Below are 20,505 nucleotides of genomic sequence, written 5' to 3'. Positions count from 1 at the left end.
GAATGGTGCAATTCACATTAGACTTTATCGTGAGAACAATAAATAAAGAAATAAAGGAATCAGGCAGGAGGATTCCATATCACAAATACTGTTCCCTTAAGCACTAAAGAAAGGTTTCAGGTTCTTAACCTATGGAAATGAAAAAGGAATTCGAGTTAATTCAACGTAGTTGGATTAGTTGCGTTTTGTTTACGACAGTGTTGCACATTTTATCTCTACTAGAGATCAGCGTTCACCCTAGTGGAAGAATTAGGTACAGAAAGTTTGACAGATAGCCTGAGAATTAATTATAAGGCGAGTAAAATATGTAAGATATATATCGAACAGAAAATTATAGAAAATGAGTACGAAGTCATAAAACCAACTGAATTCCTGAATTTAGAGGTGTTGAATACGATCACATGACTGACTGGAAAATACTCGTAAATTAACAGAACAGTAAAACTGTGTATTTCAGAACCAAGTGTCTGAAACTGAACGTTAATACCTACTGTGTATTACGATGTTTAAATTGTGATATCTGGAAATGAAATCCACCGTAGGAACCGTCCAAGAGCTCGGCGTTACTCAGTTGCCAGCAGAGATATGCATGGTGAGAACTACTGGGAGATCTAGGCAAACAAATCATCATTGGTTCAGGTAACTCAGTTCAACGAGTTACATGAAAGAAGTACGAAAGCCTGCTGAAACTAATCCGTCCGGATTTTTTATATCAAAACTCTTGGAGATCTTTTACATAAAACATACGTCATTAACATTCTACATTTTTATTCGTCATGTCCACATATGTACACATAGTCATCTGGTGACGAGCACATTTCTCTCAACGAGCGACCAGTTTGTTGATGGCGTAATTGGACAATGATTGACTTTGTTGACGGAGGCACAACCCTACCTCTGCTTGCACCGCTTCATCATTATCAAAGTCCACTCCTCGAAGGTCTTTAAGTTTTGGAAACAGATGAAAATCAGATGGGGCCAATCCTGGACTTATGGAGGATAATCGATGACAGTGGACACAAGGCGTCAGATTGTCGCAAATTTCGCCTTGTTATTGTGTGGTCTGGAATTGCCATGCTGAAGGAGAGGTGCTCCATGTGTGAACTAACTCTTCGAATTCGAAACTCTATTAGAACACGCTGTTTCTCACGCACCAACATAGTTACGTTACACACCACCAATTTACACGCTACAATTCGGAGCCCTCTAGCGGCAGAGGGCTGCAATTTATGTAAACATGAAGAATAAGGATGTAGAATGTTAATAACATTTTAAAACGCCATAAGAGCTCTCACATAAAAAGTCGGGGGCAGTACTTTTCCGCACGCTTTCGTAATATTAAGGTCACAATACAAATAAAAGGGAGATGAGCGGGACATGAAGTCAGGCTAATGGATCCTAGATGGACCGAAAAACTCCTTGCTGAATTCCAAGAGCTAATGAAAGACTGAAAAGATAAAATGGAAGTAAGATAAGCGACAGTAGTAATATACACATGACTAATATGGATGCTAATAGTTAGTTAGTTAGTTAGTTAATGTTCCGCAATTCATCTGAATGATTCTTTTATCGAAATGGTGTGTAAAAAGTCTGTTGACAGGTGTGTATACGTTATTAGCGTTAAAATCCAACTACGCTTAAAAACTATTTTCTTATAGCTGTAATTCATGATGAAGTCTGGAGGAAGCTTTTATCTAACAATGTATGTCAAATAACTGATGATGAGTGAGTAAAAATTTGCATTTTCTAGGATTCAGTTCTGAAGAATAAGTCTGCAAACTAATGTTAAGTGGTCAGATGCTTCCCATTAATTTTCAAAATTTTTTTTGAGTTGTCGACGTCAGTATTCGCCTTTTTATAACGCTGGCGATGCTTATGTTAGCAAGAGTAATGTGAACCTTGAGTGGAGTAAATTTTTCTTATGTTCTTCGTAACCAGACTACTCTTCACACCCTCAACGGCTTCAGATTGCTGTTTCGGCGACTAGATTGTTCTTCCTTTTTTTCTCAATGAGAGAGAAGTAATATTCTCTTAAGTCCTTTTTAATTTTTGTACACCTCGACTCACTGATCGTTTGCAAAGTAATACCTCATTATCAACATTCACCACCTTCGGAAGCGATATCCGCGACATTGTAATAGTTCTCTCTTAACAGATGCTTTTTATTTTTATCTTCATTCCATGCGACACAAGACAAAATAAACAGTTCTCTTCATAAAAAATTACTGTATCAGCAAGCCTCAATACCGTTGAACTAGTCAGTTAAGCAGTTGCGTGTAAGAAACCACTTCACTGCAAACGTTCAGTCTGCCAGACAAAGACAATTAGCGACATATTTACATTCATGTAAGTCTTTTCACGTAGTCTGGAGTGTGGAAGAATACTGACTTACTCTGAATAAAAACACGTTGAGTGTGATCTCTCTGCACGCGAAGAACTTTTGCAGGCCGTGTCGGCTTGTACGTCTCTTACGTAGTTGTTTACCAGGTCAACGTTAATGTCACTTCTTTCGATACAAACATGCTAATAATTTTCACAACTTGGAAAAACGCTTCTAGGGGAATCAGCTTTCTCAATTCCTCCGATGCTTTATAGTTTCTTACATATGAAAAATGCAATCAAAATGATGATAAGAAATTGTTCTCTGAAGATAACTATCCTACCTCTCGTGTCTTAATAAAGTTAAACTAGCTGTACCTGGCCACGCGTTGCTGTCACTCATTCTGTTTAAGTGGAAAAGAAAGAAAGCACACGATTCTAATATGTGTGAAAATTGGGTATAAGCTCTAATCTCCTTTGCCCCCTGTCTCTGTCAATCACATTCTACCCCTTTCTCCGTCTTTTCCTCCTTCTCTCTCTTCATGTCGTCCTACCCTCTCCCCCCCCCCCCCACTCTTTGCCCATGAACTCCTGCCCCTTTCTACGTCCATCTTCTTTCCTCTTCTCTCTTTATCTTCTCTTCTCTCCTCTCTCTGACAACTCCTCCCTTCTGCCTTCTATGGCCATTTTCTCCCACCCTTATGTCCATCTCCTGATCACCGTTCTCAGTGATCTTGAGCCTTGTTTATTGTTGCTGTAAATTCAAATTCGGTAGTATTATTAAAATCACAAGCCGATAAGCCATAAATACAGCATTCCTGTTTGCTAATAACATTTCGCTATTGTACACTTTATACATATTTATATTTTATACTTTTTCAAATATATAGCTGTTGTCCGTCCGAAGGTTCATTAGAGTATTGTGTAAAAAATTTAAGGAAATCTTCAAGAACTTTTCAAAAGTTTTGGTAAAAACGTTCCCTCTTTATATATTGCATATTTATTTATAAATTACACATATTAAAAATTCGTATATAAAAAGATGCGTCTACTCGATGAAAATTTCGAAGCAATCGGTGAAAAATTTTCGGAAACTTAATATTTTGGACAAACGCGCATGAGATTTTAGTTCACCACATACCGCTCCCAAACTTTTATAGAAACACGTATGTAATCAAATGCAACACTGTGTGAAAATTTCACACCAATTGTTGAAGAACTTTCGTAGATTTAAATATGTATAATGTGAAGGAGGAACACGGTTAGCAAAAATTCAAGTTCGTTTCTCCAAAGTCTTGTATTTCCAAAAATTCTTCACCGATTCCTTTGAAATTTTTGCACAACATTACATTCCAATACATGCTTGTTGTTATATAGCTACTGGAGCACCATATGGTATGTAACTATGTATATTATATGTATTACTTTTTTATTTTTTATGCATCTAAAGTATATAGTCAAATACAATATGGCGCTCCAGCAGGTATATATATATATACCTGTTGTTACAACAGTTGCTACAAAATAGAAGAAAAGCCAAGAAAAAACAAGAAAAGGATAATGTAAGTAAAATGAACAACTGATAGTGCGTAACTTTAAACTCGCGAAATTGAAGTAAATGATTGGAATCGTTGCTTTTGCACAGGCCAGCTGCAGCATCCAAACTGCTGTCGAGATTGTACCACTGTAGAAATTGAAGATACATGTAATTTGCCGGCTGAAGATGGGTGCAAACCCGAAATGCATATTGGCATAAATAAAACGCATTAAAAAAGTGGCTAGTTGCTGTATTTTTATAGTAAAATATCATTATCCATGGCCACGGAGCTCAACAGTCCAAATAAAATGGACAAATTGTTATTCAATTACATGTTGTCAATGATCTGAGCCAAGTTTTTCCTGATACCCATTTGCTTCTTTGATGGATATCAGTTCTTCCACTGTATCTTCCAGAGGTTTTACGCTTAACCAGTCCCTGCTCCCCTACTTTTCTACGTACTGTGACACGCTAAGATTTCTCAACATTTCTGTTACAGTCTCTCCCGAGTGAAATCATCTCTCACAATTCCGGCTGGCTTCTACTTGATAATCGCAGCGTTTTTCGCTAAACCAACATATTACGAATCCCTAATGTTGGAAAAATAAGCCGGCATTAGTCGTACAAATGTTTTACGTGCAGTGTCTCCCACAGACAAATTTCAGTTCCTCAGTACCGTAACGCGTAACTAGAGATATAGAAGTTAAGTATCAGAGATATAGATTAGCATCATTCTCCTGTAGGAGGAACATGAAAAAAGAAAGTGTCGCAACAGTAGAAGTTGAACACAAGGAAAAATATTTAAACAAACAGGTTTTGTGCAGATCAGAGCCTAGAATCAGGTGCTTGTGAGTTACACCTGCAGATTACATCTTTGATAGGTGTAATTGTCTACAGAGCTCCTCTAGAGAGCTTTCAACTATTTATGAGAAATCTAGATCCATTTTTAAGCAACCTGTAAGACAATAAGAAATAGTTAGTTGTTTTTGAAGAGTTCAATACAGATTTCTTACAGCATTCTGACGGGAAATTGGAATAATTATTTGGCTGTTTTAATCTGATTTTGGCGGTAAATGTTCCAACTCTTGTGCAGCAAGATAGCAGGACCCTGATTAATAACATTCTTAAAGACAGTTTTCAGGATGAAACGATTAATATGTAACGAGTTGTTAATGGACTATCTGATCAAGATGTACAATTTCTGAAAATAAACAATGTAGCACCTGACAGCACTGAGGAATGCTGGTGCAGAGCACGGAGGCTTATTAATGAGAAGGGTATAAAATGTAGTGAGAGTAAGATTAAGCGCAGTGGATGAGGTATACATGGAAAGAGATGTTAATGTGAACTTCAATATATTCCATTGTAAATTTGTCTAAGCATTTGAAAGTGACTTCCCTAAAATTTGTCCACAAACTCCATTAAAAAAAGTAAGCTATGGATAACTAGATGGATTAAAATTTAGTACAAGACTAAAAGGAAACATTGGTATAGACGCCACAATAAGTCACGATCTGACATTACTTGCATTCAGCAAAAGATACTGTAACTTTTTAAGGAAATTCATTAAAACGTCCAGAAATATACATGTCCTGACAGACATTAATACTGCAGGTAATAAGATTAAATCTATATGGGATATTGTCAAATGGGTGACAGGACAAACAATCAATTTACAAGATACCACAACAGTATTATACTAAATAACAATGTTGTGACTGACGATTCACAACAATTTCTTTAAAAATCACTTTCTAAATGTAGCAGAAAAAATGAAATTATTATGTTCCATTGAAGAAGCAAGAGAATAAATTTAAAAATCCGTTCCACAAAACCTTAAGCAACTAGAAGTAGCCACAACATCTTTCACTGACATTATAGATTTACAAAAGCTAATAGATGTTGACATAATTTCGAATATAATTCTTAAAAGTTGTTTTAACATAATAAATCAAGTCCTTGGTGATACATTAAATGCATCACTAGCACAGGAAATTTTTCCAGACATTTTAAGAGAGGTGACAATAAAAACTTCAGTAATTAATGTCCAGTTTCCTTATTGACGTCTTCCTCCAAAATGCTCGAAAAAGTAATGTACTCGAGAGTGATCTCACATTTAAAAGTAATAGTTTACTTGGCGTGTCACAGTTTTGATTCCAGAAGGGTTTCTCAACTGAAAATGCTATACATACTGTCACTCACCAAATATTAGAAGCCTTAAATAATACAATATGGCTTTTTGCTATTTTTGTGATCTTTCAATAGATCTGATTTCGTAGATCATGTTATTCTCTTATAACTAGAAAAAATTAAGTTTTATGGAACTGAAGGCCTTACACACAACTGGTTTGAATCATATCTAACAAAATTAATACAGTGTAAAAATTTGTGCTGAATAATTCAAAATAGGTTGAAAGGAGAGAATATTTTAGCGACTGGGGAGAAATCACAAAAAGAGTCCCACAAGATTCAGTTCAGGGTCCACTCTATTCCTCATGTACATTACATTCCACTTTTACTCATCAAGTGGAATTGGTACTTTTTGCAGACGATGTTTGTGTTGTAATAAATTCCATTAGAGTGAAAGCGAGCAATAAAATTGTTATTTGTTTTTTTAAAGAATTATTAAGTGGTCCTGAGAAAATAGACGCTCTTTTAATTTTGAGAAAACACACTACAATCAGTTCTACACAACAAATAGAGCCATACCAACAATTGATGTTGTAAATGAACCGTGATCAGTAAACAGAATAGAATGCTCCAATTTTTTTGTTTTGTTTATACTGAAGAAAACTAGAACTGGAAGACACACATTACTGAGCTGCTTAAACAGTTAACTTCAGCTACTTTGCTAGTCTTGGATACAAACGAATGAACCTCCTGACATACTTTCTATTTCCCACTCCGTAATGTCTTATGGAATAATTTTCTGCGTTGACTCGCCACTTAGAAAGGAAGTGCTGACTGAAGAAAAAAACAAAACAAAAAAATGAGTAATAAGAATAACAAGTGGTGTTCACCAACAGACATCATGCAGGTAGCTCTTCACTGTGCTGGTGATATTCGTCATAAAATGTTAAATGTCTGACAGACGGCAAAGCAATTTTTAAATTTAACGTAAAATAATATATTCCAAATGAAACCTTTTATTTCATATACGAATTTTTGTTTAAAAACTGGTGACCTGTGAAAAAAGAAAAGAACCTATTTTTAAGATTACTTTTATAAGTATGGTAAAAAGTCAATGTGTTTATTAATGTTAACTCCAATCGCGTGTTACATATCCTCCAAACTGACTCGTTCGACATAATTTCCATAAGAGAATTGTTCAAACACTTTGCGGAACATGTAAGTAACTAACTAACAAACTGAGTCCTGACAAACATATGTCTATCACAAAATTATACCAAGAGACCGATGTAAAGGCTGCTAAAATAAAGGAATGAACCATTTTCTCCACGTACAGTTGAGCAGATGTGATTCTTGTACTTCAAATCACCATTTAGTACTACTCTCAGGTGCATCACCTTTTCATTTCCGTTGTCACTGATTAACCCCATGTAGACAACGGCTTTTACATTTTTACGTTTCATTAAAGAGACAATTCCACATTTTTCCACATTAAGAATTACTTTACAATCATCGCACATGGCTATTTTCTCAAGATTTTCATTTTGCAACAATATGTATCGCATAACACTTCCCCATGAATGTGACCTCTGTGACTTTCTCAATGTGATTGATTTGTAGTATGGTTCGGCAAGAAGAGCCGAGTTGTTGATTCCATTTAATGCACATGAATAATTACGTTCTTCTGTGAAGTATCAGAGATCACGAATCATACTGCCTGCTAACACAGTAATACGTAATTGCTTGTTACTGGAATACTACAACTGGACCTGATTTTCTTTTCTGTTCAATATGGTTAGCTGGGAATCATGTGTCAATTTTGAATCCATTCTGATTTTTCCTGCTTTCTTTTTCTCCACCATTCTTTTATGATGTCACTAAGGATCTTGTATCTTTGCTCAGACAATTTCATCTGCTTTCTTTCCTCTTCTTACTAGGAATCCTATTAAATTTTAAAACTTCCGTCCAAAAAATATTTACTTCTCCTGCTGCTTCTTCTTTCACGTTGTGTCTTTCTAAATGTATGTATAGTTCCTCAAATCCAGCTTACAGCTATTTTCGTTTCTCAGAGATATTTGAAAAGATCTTTTTTGTTATTCTGTTGTCATAGATTCATTCATTCTGTATTAATGAAAAAAATATGTCTTTTTCCTGTTTGTACTTACTGTTATTTTTCTATTTTTAAGTATTTCGCAAATGCTTTTTAATTTCCAGGAATCTGTTGTTGTTACTAGATCCAATCTTTTCCTCATATTGTCTCTCTCTCTCTAACACTTGCAGTTACTTAAAGCTAAGTAACTGACATTGACTGGGTATGTATTTATTCCAATTTTCTATCAGTCCACTCTTTCTCTGTCCATCTCCTCCTTCACTCCTTCTCTGTCAATTTCCTCCATCCCTCTCTCTGTACATCACCTCCACCCCCACCACTCTGTTTACATACCCACTTTTCCCTCTGTCTGTCCATCTCCTCCCCATCTCTCTTTCAGCCTGCTCCTTCCCCCTCTGTCCATGTCTTCCTCCCCCCTCCTAATTCCACCTCCTCCCACCTCCCTCTTTGACCATCTCCTCCTCTTCCCTCACTCTGTCCATCTCCTCCACATCCCTTTTCTTGACCATCTTCTCCTCCCTCTCTCTCTGCCTATCTCTCCCTCTCCCTCTCCCTGTTCATCTCCTCCTTTTTCCCTTCTATGTCCATCCCCTTCCCCTCTCTGTCCATTTCCTCTTCCCCCTTCTCTGTCCATTTCCTTCTCGCGCAATTTGTGTCAATCTCCTCTTTCCGCCTCAGTGTCTGTCAGTCTCTACCTCCCACTATCTGTATCCATCTCCTCCTTTCCCCTCACTGTCTGTCCATCTCCTTCTCCCTCTTCTCTCTCTATGCTCACAACAGTAGGAACCTACTGGTTCATACCCCACAGAATTTCTACCCAGACAGTAACTAATACGTGTAACAAATTTCGTTGAAATCGCTCCAGAGATTTAGGAAGAGCTTTTACCTGTGAATTTGCCTATGTATATATCTCAAATACATTTCACATGTTGTTGTTATGGCCTTCAGTCCGAAGACTGGTATGATGCAGCTCTCCATACTACTCTATACTGTGCAAGTCTTTTCATCTACGAATAGCTACTACAACCTACATCCCTCTGAATCTTGGTCTCCCTATACGATTTTTAACCCACACGCTTTCCTCCAGTACTAAATTGGTGGCCCCTTGATGTCTCAGAATGTCTCATGTTCTGAGAGAAATTGAAAGAGAGAAATTTGTACCACAGATTTCTCTTTTCTCCAATTCTATTCAGTACCTCCTCATTAGTAACGTAATTTATCCATCTAGTCTTCAGCTTTCTTCTATAACAGCACATATCAAAAGTTTCTATTCTCTTCTTATCTAAACTATTTATCGTCCATGTTTCACTCCTAACAAATACTTTCGGAAAGGACTTCCTGACACTTAAATCTGTACTCGACGTTAAAAAATTTCTCATCGTCAGAAAAGCTTATATTTCCATCGCCAGTCTGCATTTTATATCCTCCATACTTCGACCATCATCAGTTATTTTGCGTCCCAAATAGTAAAACTCATTTACTACTTTAAGTGTCTCATTTCCTAATTTAGTTTCCTCTGCATCGCCTGCTTTAATTCGACTGCATTCTATTATACTCGTTTTGCTTTTGTTGATGTTCATCTTATATCCTCCTTTCAAGATACTGTCCATTCCGTTCAACTGCTCTTCCAAGTCCTTTTCTGTCTCTGCCAAAATTTCAGTGTCATCGGCAAACCTCAAAGTGTTCCTACTCCAATTTTTTTATGTTTCCTTTACTGCTTGCGCAATATACAGATTGAATAACATCAGGGATAGGCTACAACCCTGTTTCATTCCTTTCTCAACCACTGCTTCCCTTTTGTGCCCTCGACTCTTATAACTGCCATGGCGGTGGCGGAGGGTACCTTGAGTACCTCTATCGGTTCTCCCTTCTATTCCAGTCTCGTATTGTTCGTGGAAAGAAGGATTGTCGGTATGCCTCTGTGTGGGCTCTAATCTCTCTGATTTAATCCTCATGCTCTCTTCACGAGATATACGTAGGAGGATGCAATATACTGCTTGACTCCTCGGTGATGGTATGTTCTCGAAACTTCAACAAAAGCCCGTACCGAGTTACTGAGCGTCTCTGCTGCAAAGTCTTCCACTGGACTTTATCTATCATCTCCGTAACGGTTTCGCGGTTACTAAATGATCCTGTAACGAAGCGCGCTGCTCTCCGTTGGATCTTCTCTATCTCCTCTATCAACCCTGTCTGGTACGGATCCCATACTGCTGAGCAGTATTCAAGCAGTGGGCGAACAAGCGTACTGTAACCTACTTCCTTTGTTTTCGGATTGCATTTCCTTAGGATTCTTCCAATGAATCTCAGTCTGGCATCTGCTTTACCGACGATGAACTTTATATGATCATTCCATTTTAAATCACTCCTAATGCGTACTCCCAGATAATTTATGGAATTAACTGCTTCCATTTGCTGACCTGCTATATTGTAGCTAAGTGATAAGGGATCTTTCTTTCTATGTAGTCGCAGCACGTTAGACTTGTCTACATTGAGATTCAATTGCCATTCCCTGCACCATGCTTCAATTCGTTGCAGATCCTCCTGCATTTCAGTACAACCTCTCGATATACCACAGCATCATCCGCAAAGAGTCTCAGTAAACTTCCGATGTTATCCACAAGGTCATTTATATATATTGTGAATCGCAACGGTTCTACGACACTCCCCTGCGGCACACCTGAAATCACTCTTACTTCGGAAGACTTCTCTCCATTGAGAATGACATGCTGCGTTCTGTTATCTAGGAACTCTTCAATCCAATCACACAATTGGTCTGATAGTCCATATGCTCTTACTTTGTTCATTAAGCGACTGTAGGGAACTGTATCGAACGCCTTGCGGAAGTCAAGAAACACGGCATCTACCTGGGAACCCGTGTCTATGGACGAATAGCGCGAGCTGGGTTTCACACGATCGTCTTTTTCGAAACCCATGCTGATTCCTACAGAGTAGATTTCTAGTCTCCAGAAAAGTCATTGTACTCGAACATAATACGTGTTCCAAAATTCTACAACTGATCGACGTTAGAGATATAGGTCTATAGTTCTGCATATCTGTTCGAGGACCCTTCTTGAAAACGGGGATGACCTATGCCCTTTTCCAATCCTTTGGAACGCTACGCTCTTCTGTCTGCGAAACGTGTTGTGAATAGGTTTAGTAGTAAAGAGGTACTAAATTAAATGTCGCAGTTTTTGACGCATCTCAGCATTTGACATCATATCTCCTGAACTATGCGCCGTACAGTGATCTATTTTTGTAAGTACATTCAGCGACATATATGGACACAGTCTGCGAAATTTGTTGCGAATACAGTTAGTAGTAAGAAAGTAATAAATTAAGATGCCATGAATAACGCAGCAGTTCTTCGAGAATCTCAATATTTGACGTCACACCTCCTGAAATGTCATAAAATGATATTTTTTTTAGGTGCATACAGCGGAATTCATGGATAGTGTTTGAGAAATATGTTGTGAATAGAGTCAGTAGTAAAAAAGTAATAAATCAAACGTCATTCGTGATACGGGAATTTTTTGACGCATCTCACTGTTTATGACGTCGTTTCTCCTGAACTGTGTGTCGTACTATGATTTCATTTTGCAGGTACGTCTATGTGGTATGTGGCTACAGTCTGAAAAAAAGTGTTGTGAATACCAGTAGTAGTAAAGAGGTAATAAATTAAAACGTCATGCGTGATGTGGCACCATCTACAGTGAAAATGTAGCAAGCGACAAACGTTTTTCATTTCAACATTTTGTAGGGGTTGTCACCGAGAAAAAGTTTTGTAAAGGTTTGCAATTACGTGTAAAGTTTGTTGTACGTGACTATATGCTGTCATACTCAAATATTGGATGAGTAAACATGGGAATTCGCGCGTAATGGGCTATCCTACGTTTTCACCCGTACCCTAATCCCTTGTAAAGATAGGTGGTTGGTATCTTCACAGCGATTCTTTCTAAACTGTATGCGATGTGTGTACCAAGTTTGGTTGAAATCGGTCCATTGTTTTAGGAAGAGATGGCGAACATAGATACATATGTACATCCATTTCTGTCATGTGTATGGCAATGGATTCCATTCTAGATATTTGCGTAGAGGAATTCCATCTATCAAACTGTAATGAAGTCTCTTTTAATTCCTCATTATGTGGAATATATTGTTAGATAATAGTTAGCTCCCTCCTAGATAACATTTTAACCCTATGTATTTGTACATTGTGCAACGTCAAAAGCTTTTGTGAGTTTTTATGTTACTAAAATTTAATTTTCCTTACAGAGATTATTAAACCTATTCTATTGGCTATCTGATCCAAGAGATAGATTTGTATTTAATGCACCTGCTAGATTTTCAGGTAACGAAGCAAACTCATTCACAAATGTAATTTACTTCAATATATTATTTTGTTTTTCCACATTTTATTGGTGACATTTGATATTCTTTTAATTTTTAATTCTAAATTCTTGCTATTGCTTCTAATACACGGTTGAACGGGACTTGAGAGAAGTGGTCATCGTTCCTTATAACTGCATCTGCTAAAGGTATTAGATATTTCTCGCATAAACTTTAAATATATTGCTATGGCTCTACTAATAATTAGTATTGGATTTGTAATTTAAAAGCTGATGCGAAACTCTCAGCTATTTTGTTTATTGTTTTACATATCAACAAATTGAAATGATTTCTTGAAATCCACAAATGACTGAACGATACTCTTAGTATTCAGTTGTTTGTGAAACCAACTTTTAATCTATATCTGCCAAAATTAGGAACCACCTTTTTAAAACCATTCATTTAAATTTTTGTTAAGAGTTTCCTGTGTTGCGTTCATTAGGATTTTTGAAAGTATTTTACAGGCAACTGGTAGAAGACTTATTCGTCAATAGTTATTGACGCCTTTTGATTACTTTTCTTGTGCAATGCGGGTACCAAGATGACTTTTTTACTCTTTGAGGATCTTTTCTGATATCTACATTCTTTTGGAAACTATTTGCATATATTTTGTGATGTTTGATTGCGACCATTTCGAAAGTTTATCTGTTAGAGAATCTTCACAAAAGGCTTTGCTTTTTTCAGAATTTTAATTCTTGTGTATGGCCAACTGAGCGTTTATCAAAATCTTGGGCAAGTACTTCACATTTTTCAATATTATTAAGGCCCTCGCACTTGTCTTGTCTTTGAATCAAACAAATTGTTCTTGATAGCCCTTTAAAATTATTCTTGAAGTTGTGTTAGAAAATTCTGGAATTATTTACTGCAGAGATTTTTTGCATTCCAACAAGCTGTGCTTCATTTTGCTGACAAAACAGAAAAGTTCACTTATTATTTCCAGTATCGCCTGATTTATTCGACTTCTTGCAATTAACTTTGTTTTACTTTTGTTGGAATTGTACTGCCTGAAATTTCATTCCCTTTCCAAACTTCTTGATTTCCTTCAGTGTTCAATGAACACACAAATCGAATAAGCTTGAGGATATACTACAACCCTATCTCACTACTTTCTCAACTACTGCTTCTCTTTCACGCTGTTCGCATAATGTAGCTACAATCTGGTTCCTGTCCAAATTGAGAGTAACTTTCTGCTGTCGTATTTTATCCCTGCTGTCTTCAGAGAGACTTAAGTCGAGTCAATGTTGTAAAGCTACAGATGCGACAAACATAGATTTACCTATCTATTAATGAGGTACATCGTAGCCTCAGTGTTGCCTCGAGTCTTATTCTGGAACGCTAACGTATCTTTCCCGAGGTCAACTTCCACCACTCTTATTATTCTAGAATGTTGTTGGTGTTGTCGTCTTCAGTCCGAAGACTGATTTGATGCAGCTTTACACGCTAGTCTAGACTGCGAAAGGGTCTTCGTCTCTGCATGGCTATTGCAACTTACAATGCCTGACAAAAAACCTGAAGCATCCAGAAGACTTGGCAAGATGTCAATGTAACTACTTAGACATAAAAACTATCGGCGAGTATGTAAATGATTGGAGATAAAGTTGTCTGTGACAGCTCGAAAGGTGTGGCCGAGCGGTTCTAGGCCCTTCAGTCTGGAACCGTGCGACCGCTATGGTCGCAGGTTCGAATCCTGCCTCGGGCACGGATGTGTCTGATGTCCTTAGGTTAGTTAGGTTTAAGTAGTTCTAAGTTCCAGGGGACTGATGACCTCAGATGTTAAGTCCCATAGTGCTCACAACCATTTGAACCATTTTTGAACAGCTCGAAAAGTCACTAGATTGCATTACTGGTGATCGTATTTAATGTTGTTACCAGACCTGGTCGGATGTGTAAGGGGCGCAAACATCATTAAACGTTGAGTGATCACTGTGAAGGTGGCTCATGTGAGACAACGTTATCAGCATCTGACAGCGTTTGGAAGGAGCCTCATTGTGGGAATCCATTTGCCCAACTGGTCGAATAGTGCAATATTAGGATTTTGAGTGGCATTCGAACGTGGCAGTGACCTGGTGGTGGAATGCATGGGTACATGAGGGTGGGCATGCTCGTCGTCAGAATTCTGATCGATCAAGTCTGCCCCTCGCAAGGGAGGATCGCCGTATTGTGCCCCAGGTACATCGCAGCCCCTTGGCATACGAGCCTGTCATTCGAGAAGAAGTAGTGGACTCTCTGCAGCATTCTGTGCCATCCCTGACCATTGGTCAGAGACTAAGAGCCGCCAGAATGACCGCACCATCCACTGGCTGCCGTTATCACCCAAGAGGAACAGCTGCATTTGGAGTGGTACCATGACTGGGAAGCAGGTACCGCTGACAAATGGCGTCGTATTGTGTTCAGCGACAAATTGTGATTCGGCATTACCATGGATGACCATTGTTAGTGACTATGATGGTGATCTCTCGAGAGGTCCCACTCTTCCAATGGTTTGGAGAGGCACAGTGGTGTCACTCCTGGGGTCATTGTTTGGGAAGACATCGGGTATGATTTTATGTCATGGCTCGTAGGGAAATGAGGGAACTCTGAGAGCACATCGTCTTCTCGCTGACATCCTCATACGTTACACCTCAAGTAACTGTATGTTGGAGCCATGTTTCAACAGGACAAGGGCGTCCACACGTGACATGTGTCTATGGAATGGTGTTGTCTAGCAACTTTCGTGATTAGCAAGACTGTGTGTGGGAACAGTTCGGACATGAACTCCATCTTAATAACAGTATTCAGCAGATCGAGGACCAGTTGCAACACTTGGAGGCCAGCTTGCCTCAATAGAGGATGCTACGTGTTTATGAGACCGTTCCCATTCGAATCGGAGCATGTATGCAGTCCGGAGAGAGTGCAACATCTTACTGATAAGTGGGCTCATGCTGCCAAGTTCTTTGTAAAGCTGACTTGATTTTGTAATTACTGGAATAACATACCCTGTCAAAGCAGTACGTTTCATTTCGTTTCCTTCTTCCCTTCTGTGTACTTCCCTTTTCTGTCAGGCAGTGTACATCCATTAGAATCTTTCTTACCTGTCTCTACAATTTTCAGTCCCTACACTTCCTCCAGTTACCAAACTGACGATTCTTTGATGCCTCAGGATGTGTTCTATCAACCGATCCCTTCTTTTAGTCAAGTTCTGTCAGGAATTTACTTTTTCCCCAGTTTGATTCAGAGCCTGTTCATTATTTATGCGATATCTCCATCTAATTTGCAACATCCTCCTTAGCAGCACATTTGTAAACTTCCATTCTTTTCTTGTCTCAACTGCTTATCATGCTCAATTCACTTCCATATAAGACTACACTCCATACGAATACTGGATTGGTGCATAAATTGGTAGCTTTTTCCATAAGTTTAATAAGCACAAGAGGTACACATAGCTGAGACGTCGTCATCAATAATACAGGATGATCAAAAAGTCGTACACATAGCTGAGACGTCGTCATCAATAATACAGGGTGATCAAAAAGTCAGTATAAATTTGAAAAATTAATAAACCACGGAATAATGTAGACAGAGAGGTAACAATTGACACACATGCTTGGAATGACATGGGGTTTTATTAGAACAAAAAAAAAAGAAAAAGAAAAAAAAAAAAAAGTTCACAAAATGTCCGACAGATGGCGCTGGACAGCAAAACTGCTACCGTGACCATTGAGAGGTACGCCGAGATGTTACAGAATCGCCTCATCCCCAGCCAGGCTAATAAACACCTTCTGGAACGTACGATGTTTATGCAGGATGGCGCTCCACTCCATATTGGTAGAGGCGTGAAAGATCTCTTGCGCGCGTCGTTTGGTGATGATCGTGTGCTCAGCCGCCACTTTCATCATGCTTGGCCTCTCAGGTCCCCAAACCTCAGTCCGTGCGATTATTGGCTTTGGGGTTACCTGAAGTCGCAAGTGTATCGTGATCGACCGACATCTCTAGGGATTCTGAAAGACAACATCCGATGCCAATGCCTCGCCGTAACTCCGGACATGCTTTACAGTGCTGTTCACAACTTTATTCCTCGACTACAGCTATTGTTGACGAATGATGGTGGACATATTGAGCATTTCCTGTAAAGAACATCATCTTTGCTTTGTCTTACTTTGTTATGCTAATTATTGCTATTCTGATCAGATGAAGCGCCATCTGTCGGACATTTTTTGAACGTTTGTATTTTTTTGGTTCTAATAATACCCCATGTCATTCCAAGCATGTGCGTCAATTTGTACCTCTCTATCTACATTATTCCGTGATTTATTCAGTTTTCAAATTTATACTGACTTTTTGATAACCCGGTATATTCTCCTTATCTATTTACAACAGTCTGCCACAATTGTAGAAATCACGTGGTTTTGAGACGAAGAACTTGTCGAGCCATGTTCGGAACGCATTTTCATCCGGAAAGGAAGCTCCTGGAAGGTTGTTCTATAGGGAGCGGAAAAGATGAAAATCTGAGGGCGCAAGATCAGGTGAATGAGGTGGGTGTGGAATGAATTCCCAACCCAACTACTGTATGTTGTTTTTTGTCAGTCTAGCAGAAAGCAGGGAGCCCGTATTGTGAAGTAGCATCACTTCACGCAGTCTTCCTGTTCATTGTTCTTGGAGTTCGTCTGCAAGACGTCTTAGTTGTTGACAATAAATGTGAGCAGTGATTGTTACACCTCGGAGAAGCAGTTCGCATTACACTACGCCGTCGCTGTTCCACCAAATGCATGACAGTATCTTTTATGGATGCATGCAGCTCTTTGAACGGGGAGTTGCTGCTTTCTTTGGGCCCAGCCACTCCTTTCTTTTCCTTACGTTGGCATAAAGAGGGTGTTTCTCGTCACCAGTAACCATACAGGATAGGAATGGTCGGTGTTGTTCACGAGCCAATTGATCGCGTGCAAGCAGAGCTGCACATGTGGCCACCCGCTGAGTTTTGTCATTTTCGCTTAGCGGTTGCGGTATCTATACACCTTCAGTGCATACAAATGTCGTACGTTGGTGGAAAGACCAGAGTTCATTCATTTGCCAGGTGTCGGCTACACTGACGTGGATCATTGTGGATTAATGCGTTTGAAAAATCATCCAACTGCGAAGGTCCGCTTGAAACGGGAGAGTCTACACGATTCTCCTTAAAACGTGCTTGCCGTGCTTTATCCAAAGGCATTGTCCCCATACAGGGCGGAAATGTTTCTGGTTGCCTCCGCTGCTGTCACCACTCTATTGAAGTCAAACTGGAGAACAGGTCGGAAATATTCCGATTTCTCCACTTGACACTTCATTTTCCAGCACCCAAGCTCTACACGCCATCTCTAAATGAAAAAAATGACAATATATAAACTCAAATAGCAATAGTGAATTACAAATAAAAAATGACAATCGATAAATAAACCCATAGCTGTCAGAACACCAACATGCAAAACAAAAACGCTACGTACGGTAGTGTAACGACGCGTATGACTCAATGATTTTTGTTTGAAATATGACCATGTGCAGACTTCGTCACCTACGTCGTTTACAAAACACTTAAAAAAATTATTTAAGTTCTTTTGAAGTTCTCTATAAAAGATTCTTGAACGAAACTGTAATTAAAACACCTTCAGTTGAGTCATTTGTGCCAAATTACGTCACTCAGTCCAACTGGTTTGCGCACACTTTTGAAATTTAGATGTCGTTTGTTTCTTCTAGGAAATTATATTCTTGCAAGTTATCTTATTTTTCCCATATTAAAATCAGAGTGTAAAACTTTTAAGATTCAAAAATCGAAATCAAACTCTTCTGAAAATTAATATCTTGGAAAAATTCAGTAATAATTCTTCCTCAATATAACGCTTCATAAATAATTCTCGAACACGTATTTAAGCTTTAGAGCATACACTGTTTTATTGTCTTCGTATATGCTACATACAGATGTGAACATCAGACTCGACAAAACAGAACTGAACAAAATACAACATGAACTAAACATTCTGTAACATCATTACAATGGAAAATTACAAATTTTTATTTATTTGAATGTTGGAGGTTCGGCGCAACAACCCGGTCACAGGATCTTCTGCTGTTCTTTGGCCGTTGACCCGCGAGGTCTAGTGACCAGGAATTTTTCTTTCTGGTTCCGGCAGTGAAGATGCTGTTTCCGCGAGTTGCGCTGGTCTCTCCAAACATGAAACATACAAAACAAAAATACAAAACTTTAAATATTTTACAAACATAACAAAATATTACAAATACATAAACAAAACATTAAATTAAATGTATATATACCTGCAAACTGAGCTGATCCTTGTGGATGGGTGACGCTTTAATTTCGCGTCCCATTACAGTACCTATGCACGAATCTAATATGGTTAGAAGAGACTTCCTGAAAGTTGTATCGTATTCCATGTTAATAAATTTCTCTGCTTCAGAAACGCTTTTCTGATTATTACCAGTCTGCATTTTGTATCGTCTCTACTTTTGGGTAGGCCAGTCTAATTCTGATCCTCGTGAGTGTACTGAGGAGAGACTGAAGCTGAGACGAATGGCTTGTCGTATTGTCGGTGTGAGCCCGGCCTCTGGTGTTGGCAGGCATGCGGCTGGGCCTGCTGGCGGTGAAGCTGTGCGTGGCGCGCGTCGTCAGCTCGCTGCGCGTCTCGCTGGCGCCGGACACTCCGCAGCTGCGGACGAGTGCGCTCTCGCTCCTGCTCACCCCGGTGGGAGGCGTGCCGCTGATCTTCACGCCGCTCCGCGACCAGTCCTGACCGTCTCCAGGAGTCTGCGGCATCAGCCGCACCACCTACACCTTGCGGCGACTGCAGAGCACTCGTGAGGCGTCGCCGACGATTCCGGCAGCGTCGGTGACAGACTCACCTGGCTCACAGACCAGGGGGAACCTTTTCTGACTTTCATAATTGATAGTACGTCTCAGGAAACTGTGATCTCCGTTGGTATAATGAATGAGAAACACCGTCTGAAGCACTATCTTTGGTTATCAATGATGATTGGTTTCGATCTGACTACCGGATCCTCTTCAGATCTAAACTGGGAAAAGCAATAGTAAGGTGTGTTAATATAACAACTGTCTGAGTGTAACACTATAAATGATATCGAGAATGATACTACAAATAACAAAAAACCACCGCGAATATATTCCTGCCTTGCACTACAAGGTGCAGTTTGTCAGTCGTGCTATGAATGTAAAATAAAAATACATAAAAGAGACACAAAATGCAAGGGGGAAGATTACATAGTCAGCCACGTGTCATGTGCACCCTTACACCATTGACCAGCACATTGTTTCACTGCAAAGATTATTCTTCCAATATAAAATAAATTATTAAAATCGAAAATATTTCAACTTAATAGATGTCAATATGAATTATGCGTTACAAGATAAAACTAAAAATACAAATGTCACTCAATTTAGTACGGTATGTGTGTATCCTAGTGGCCAATATGTTTTCCCACACTATCCTTGCCTAATCCTTATAGTGTGCTATCATACACCGGCACAGACCGACAGGTTTAGTATCCCTACTGTTGTCTCGTTTTAAAAGGTTAACGTTTATGTGCAAAGGAATTTATTTGTCTGTACCTGTTATTGAATCTGACTGTAAGAATATTTATTTAAAGCTTCTGCAACATGAAAAGCACTGACATTCCTAAACCATCTTCTTCCTCTGCAAAAGAAGACTGCACGTGTCCAATAAAATTCAGTTCTCTGTTATCTCGAGATGTGGTGTCGCTGCGACGGAATGCATCGATCCTTTCTAGAGGTAATTTTGCAGGAAAATGGTTTGCTGAAATAAGAGAGACCAACACTCATTCCTTTAGTATTATCTGTTATTATTTCCAATGATGTAACGAACAGCAGCTGTTATCTTACAGTGTGATTACCTATTGCAACGGCAATACTCATTAAGTTACACTGTGTCAAAATTAAACTCGTTGGAGTATTTTTATATTCGATATTCAGCACATCCTTATTATTCTGTCTCAGTGCGGTTAATTATCTCGTTCTTCACAT

The 20,505-nt window shown here is 38.9% G+C and overlaps 1 protein-coding gene across 1 annotated transcript in view; it reads left to right on the top strand.

Annotated features, from left to right (window-relative positions):
• The window catches only part of LOC126199100 (cytochrome P450 6k1-like), a 202,178-nt gene extending 182,271 nt beyond the window's left edge, over positions 1 to 19,907 (top strand). Inside the window, exon 8 of the mRNA XM_049935850.1 lies at positions 19,068 to 19,907. Coding sequence (XP_049791807.1) covers positions 19,068 to 19,240 — 173 coding nt within the window. The 3' untranslated portion in view covers positions 19,241 to 19,907. The remainder of the gene's footprint in view (positions 1 to 19,067) is intronic.
• Positions 19,908 to 20,505: the final 598 nt, after the last annotated feature.

The sequence above is a fragment of the Schistocerca nitens genome, chromosome 8 (assembly GCF_023898315.1).
Source record: "Schistocerca nitens isolate TAMUIC-IGC-003100 chromosome 8, iqSchNite1.1, whole genome shotgun sequence".
In the NCBI taxonomy this organism is placed as follows: Eukaryota; Metazoa; Arthropoda; class Insecta; order Orthoptera; family Acrididae; genus Schistocerca; species Schistocerca nitens.
This window is presented reverse-complemented; position numbering and strand designations above follow the sequence as displayed.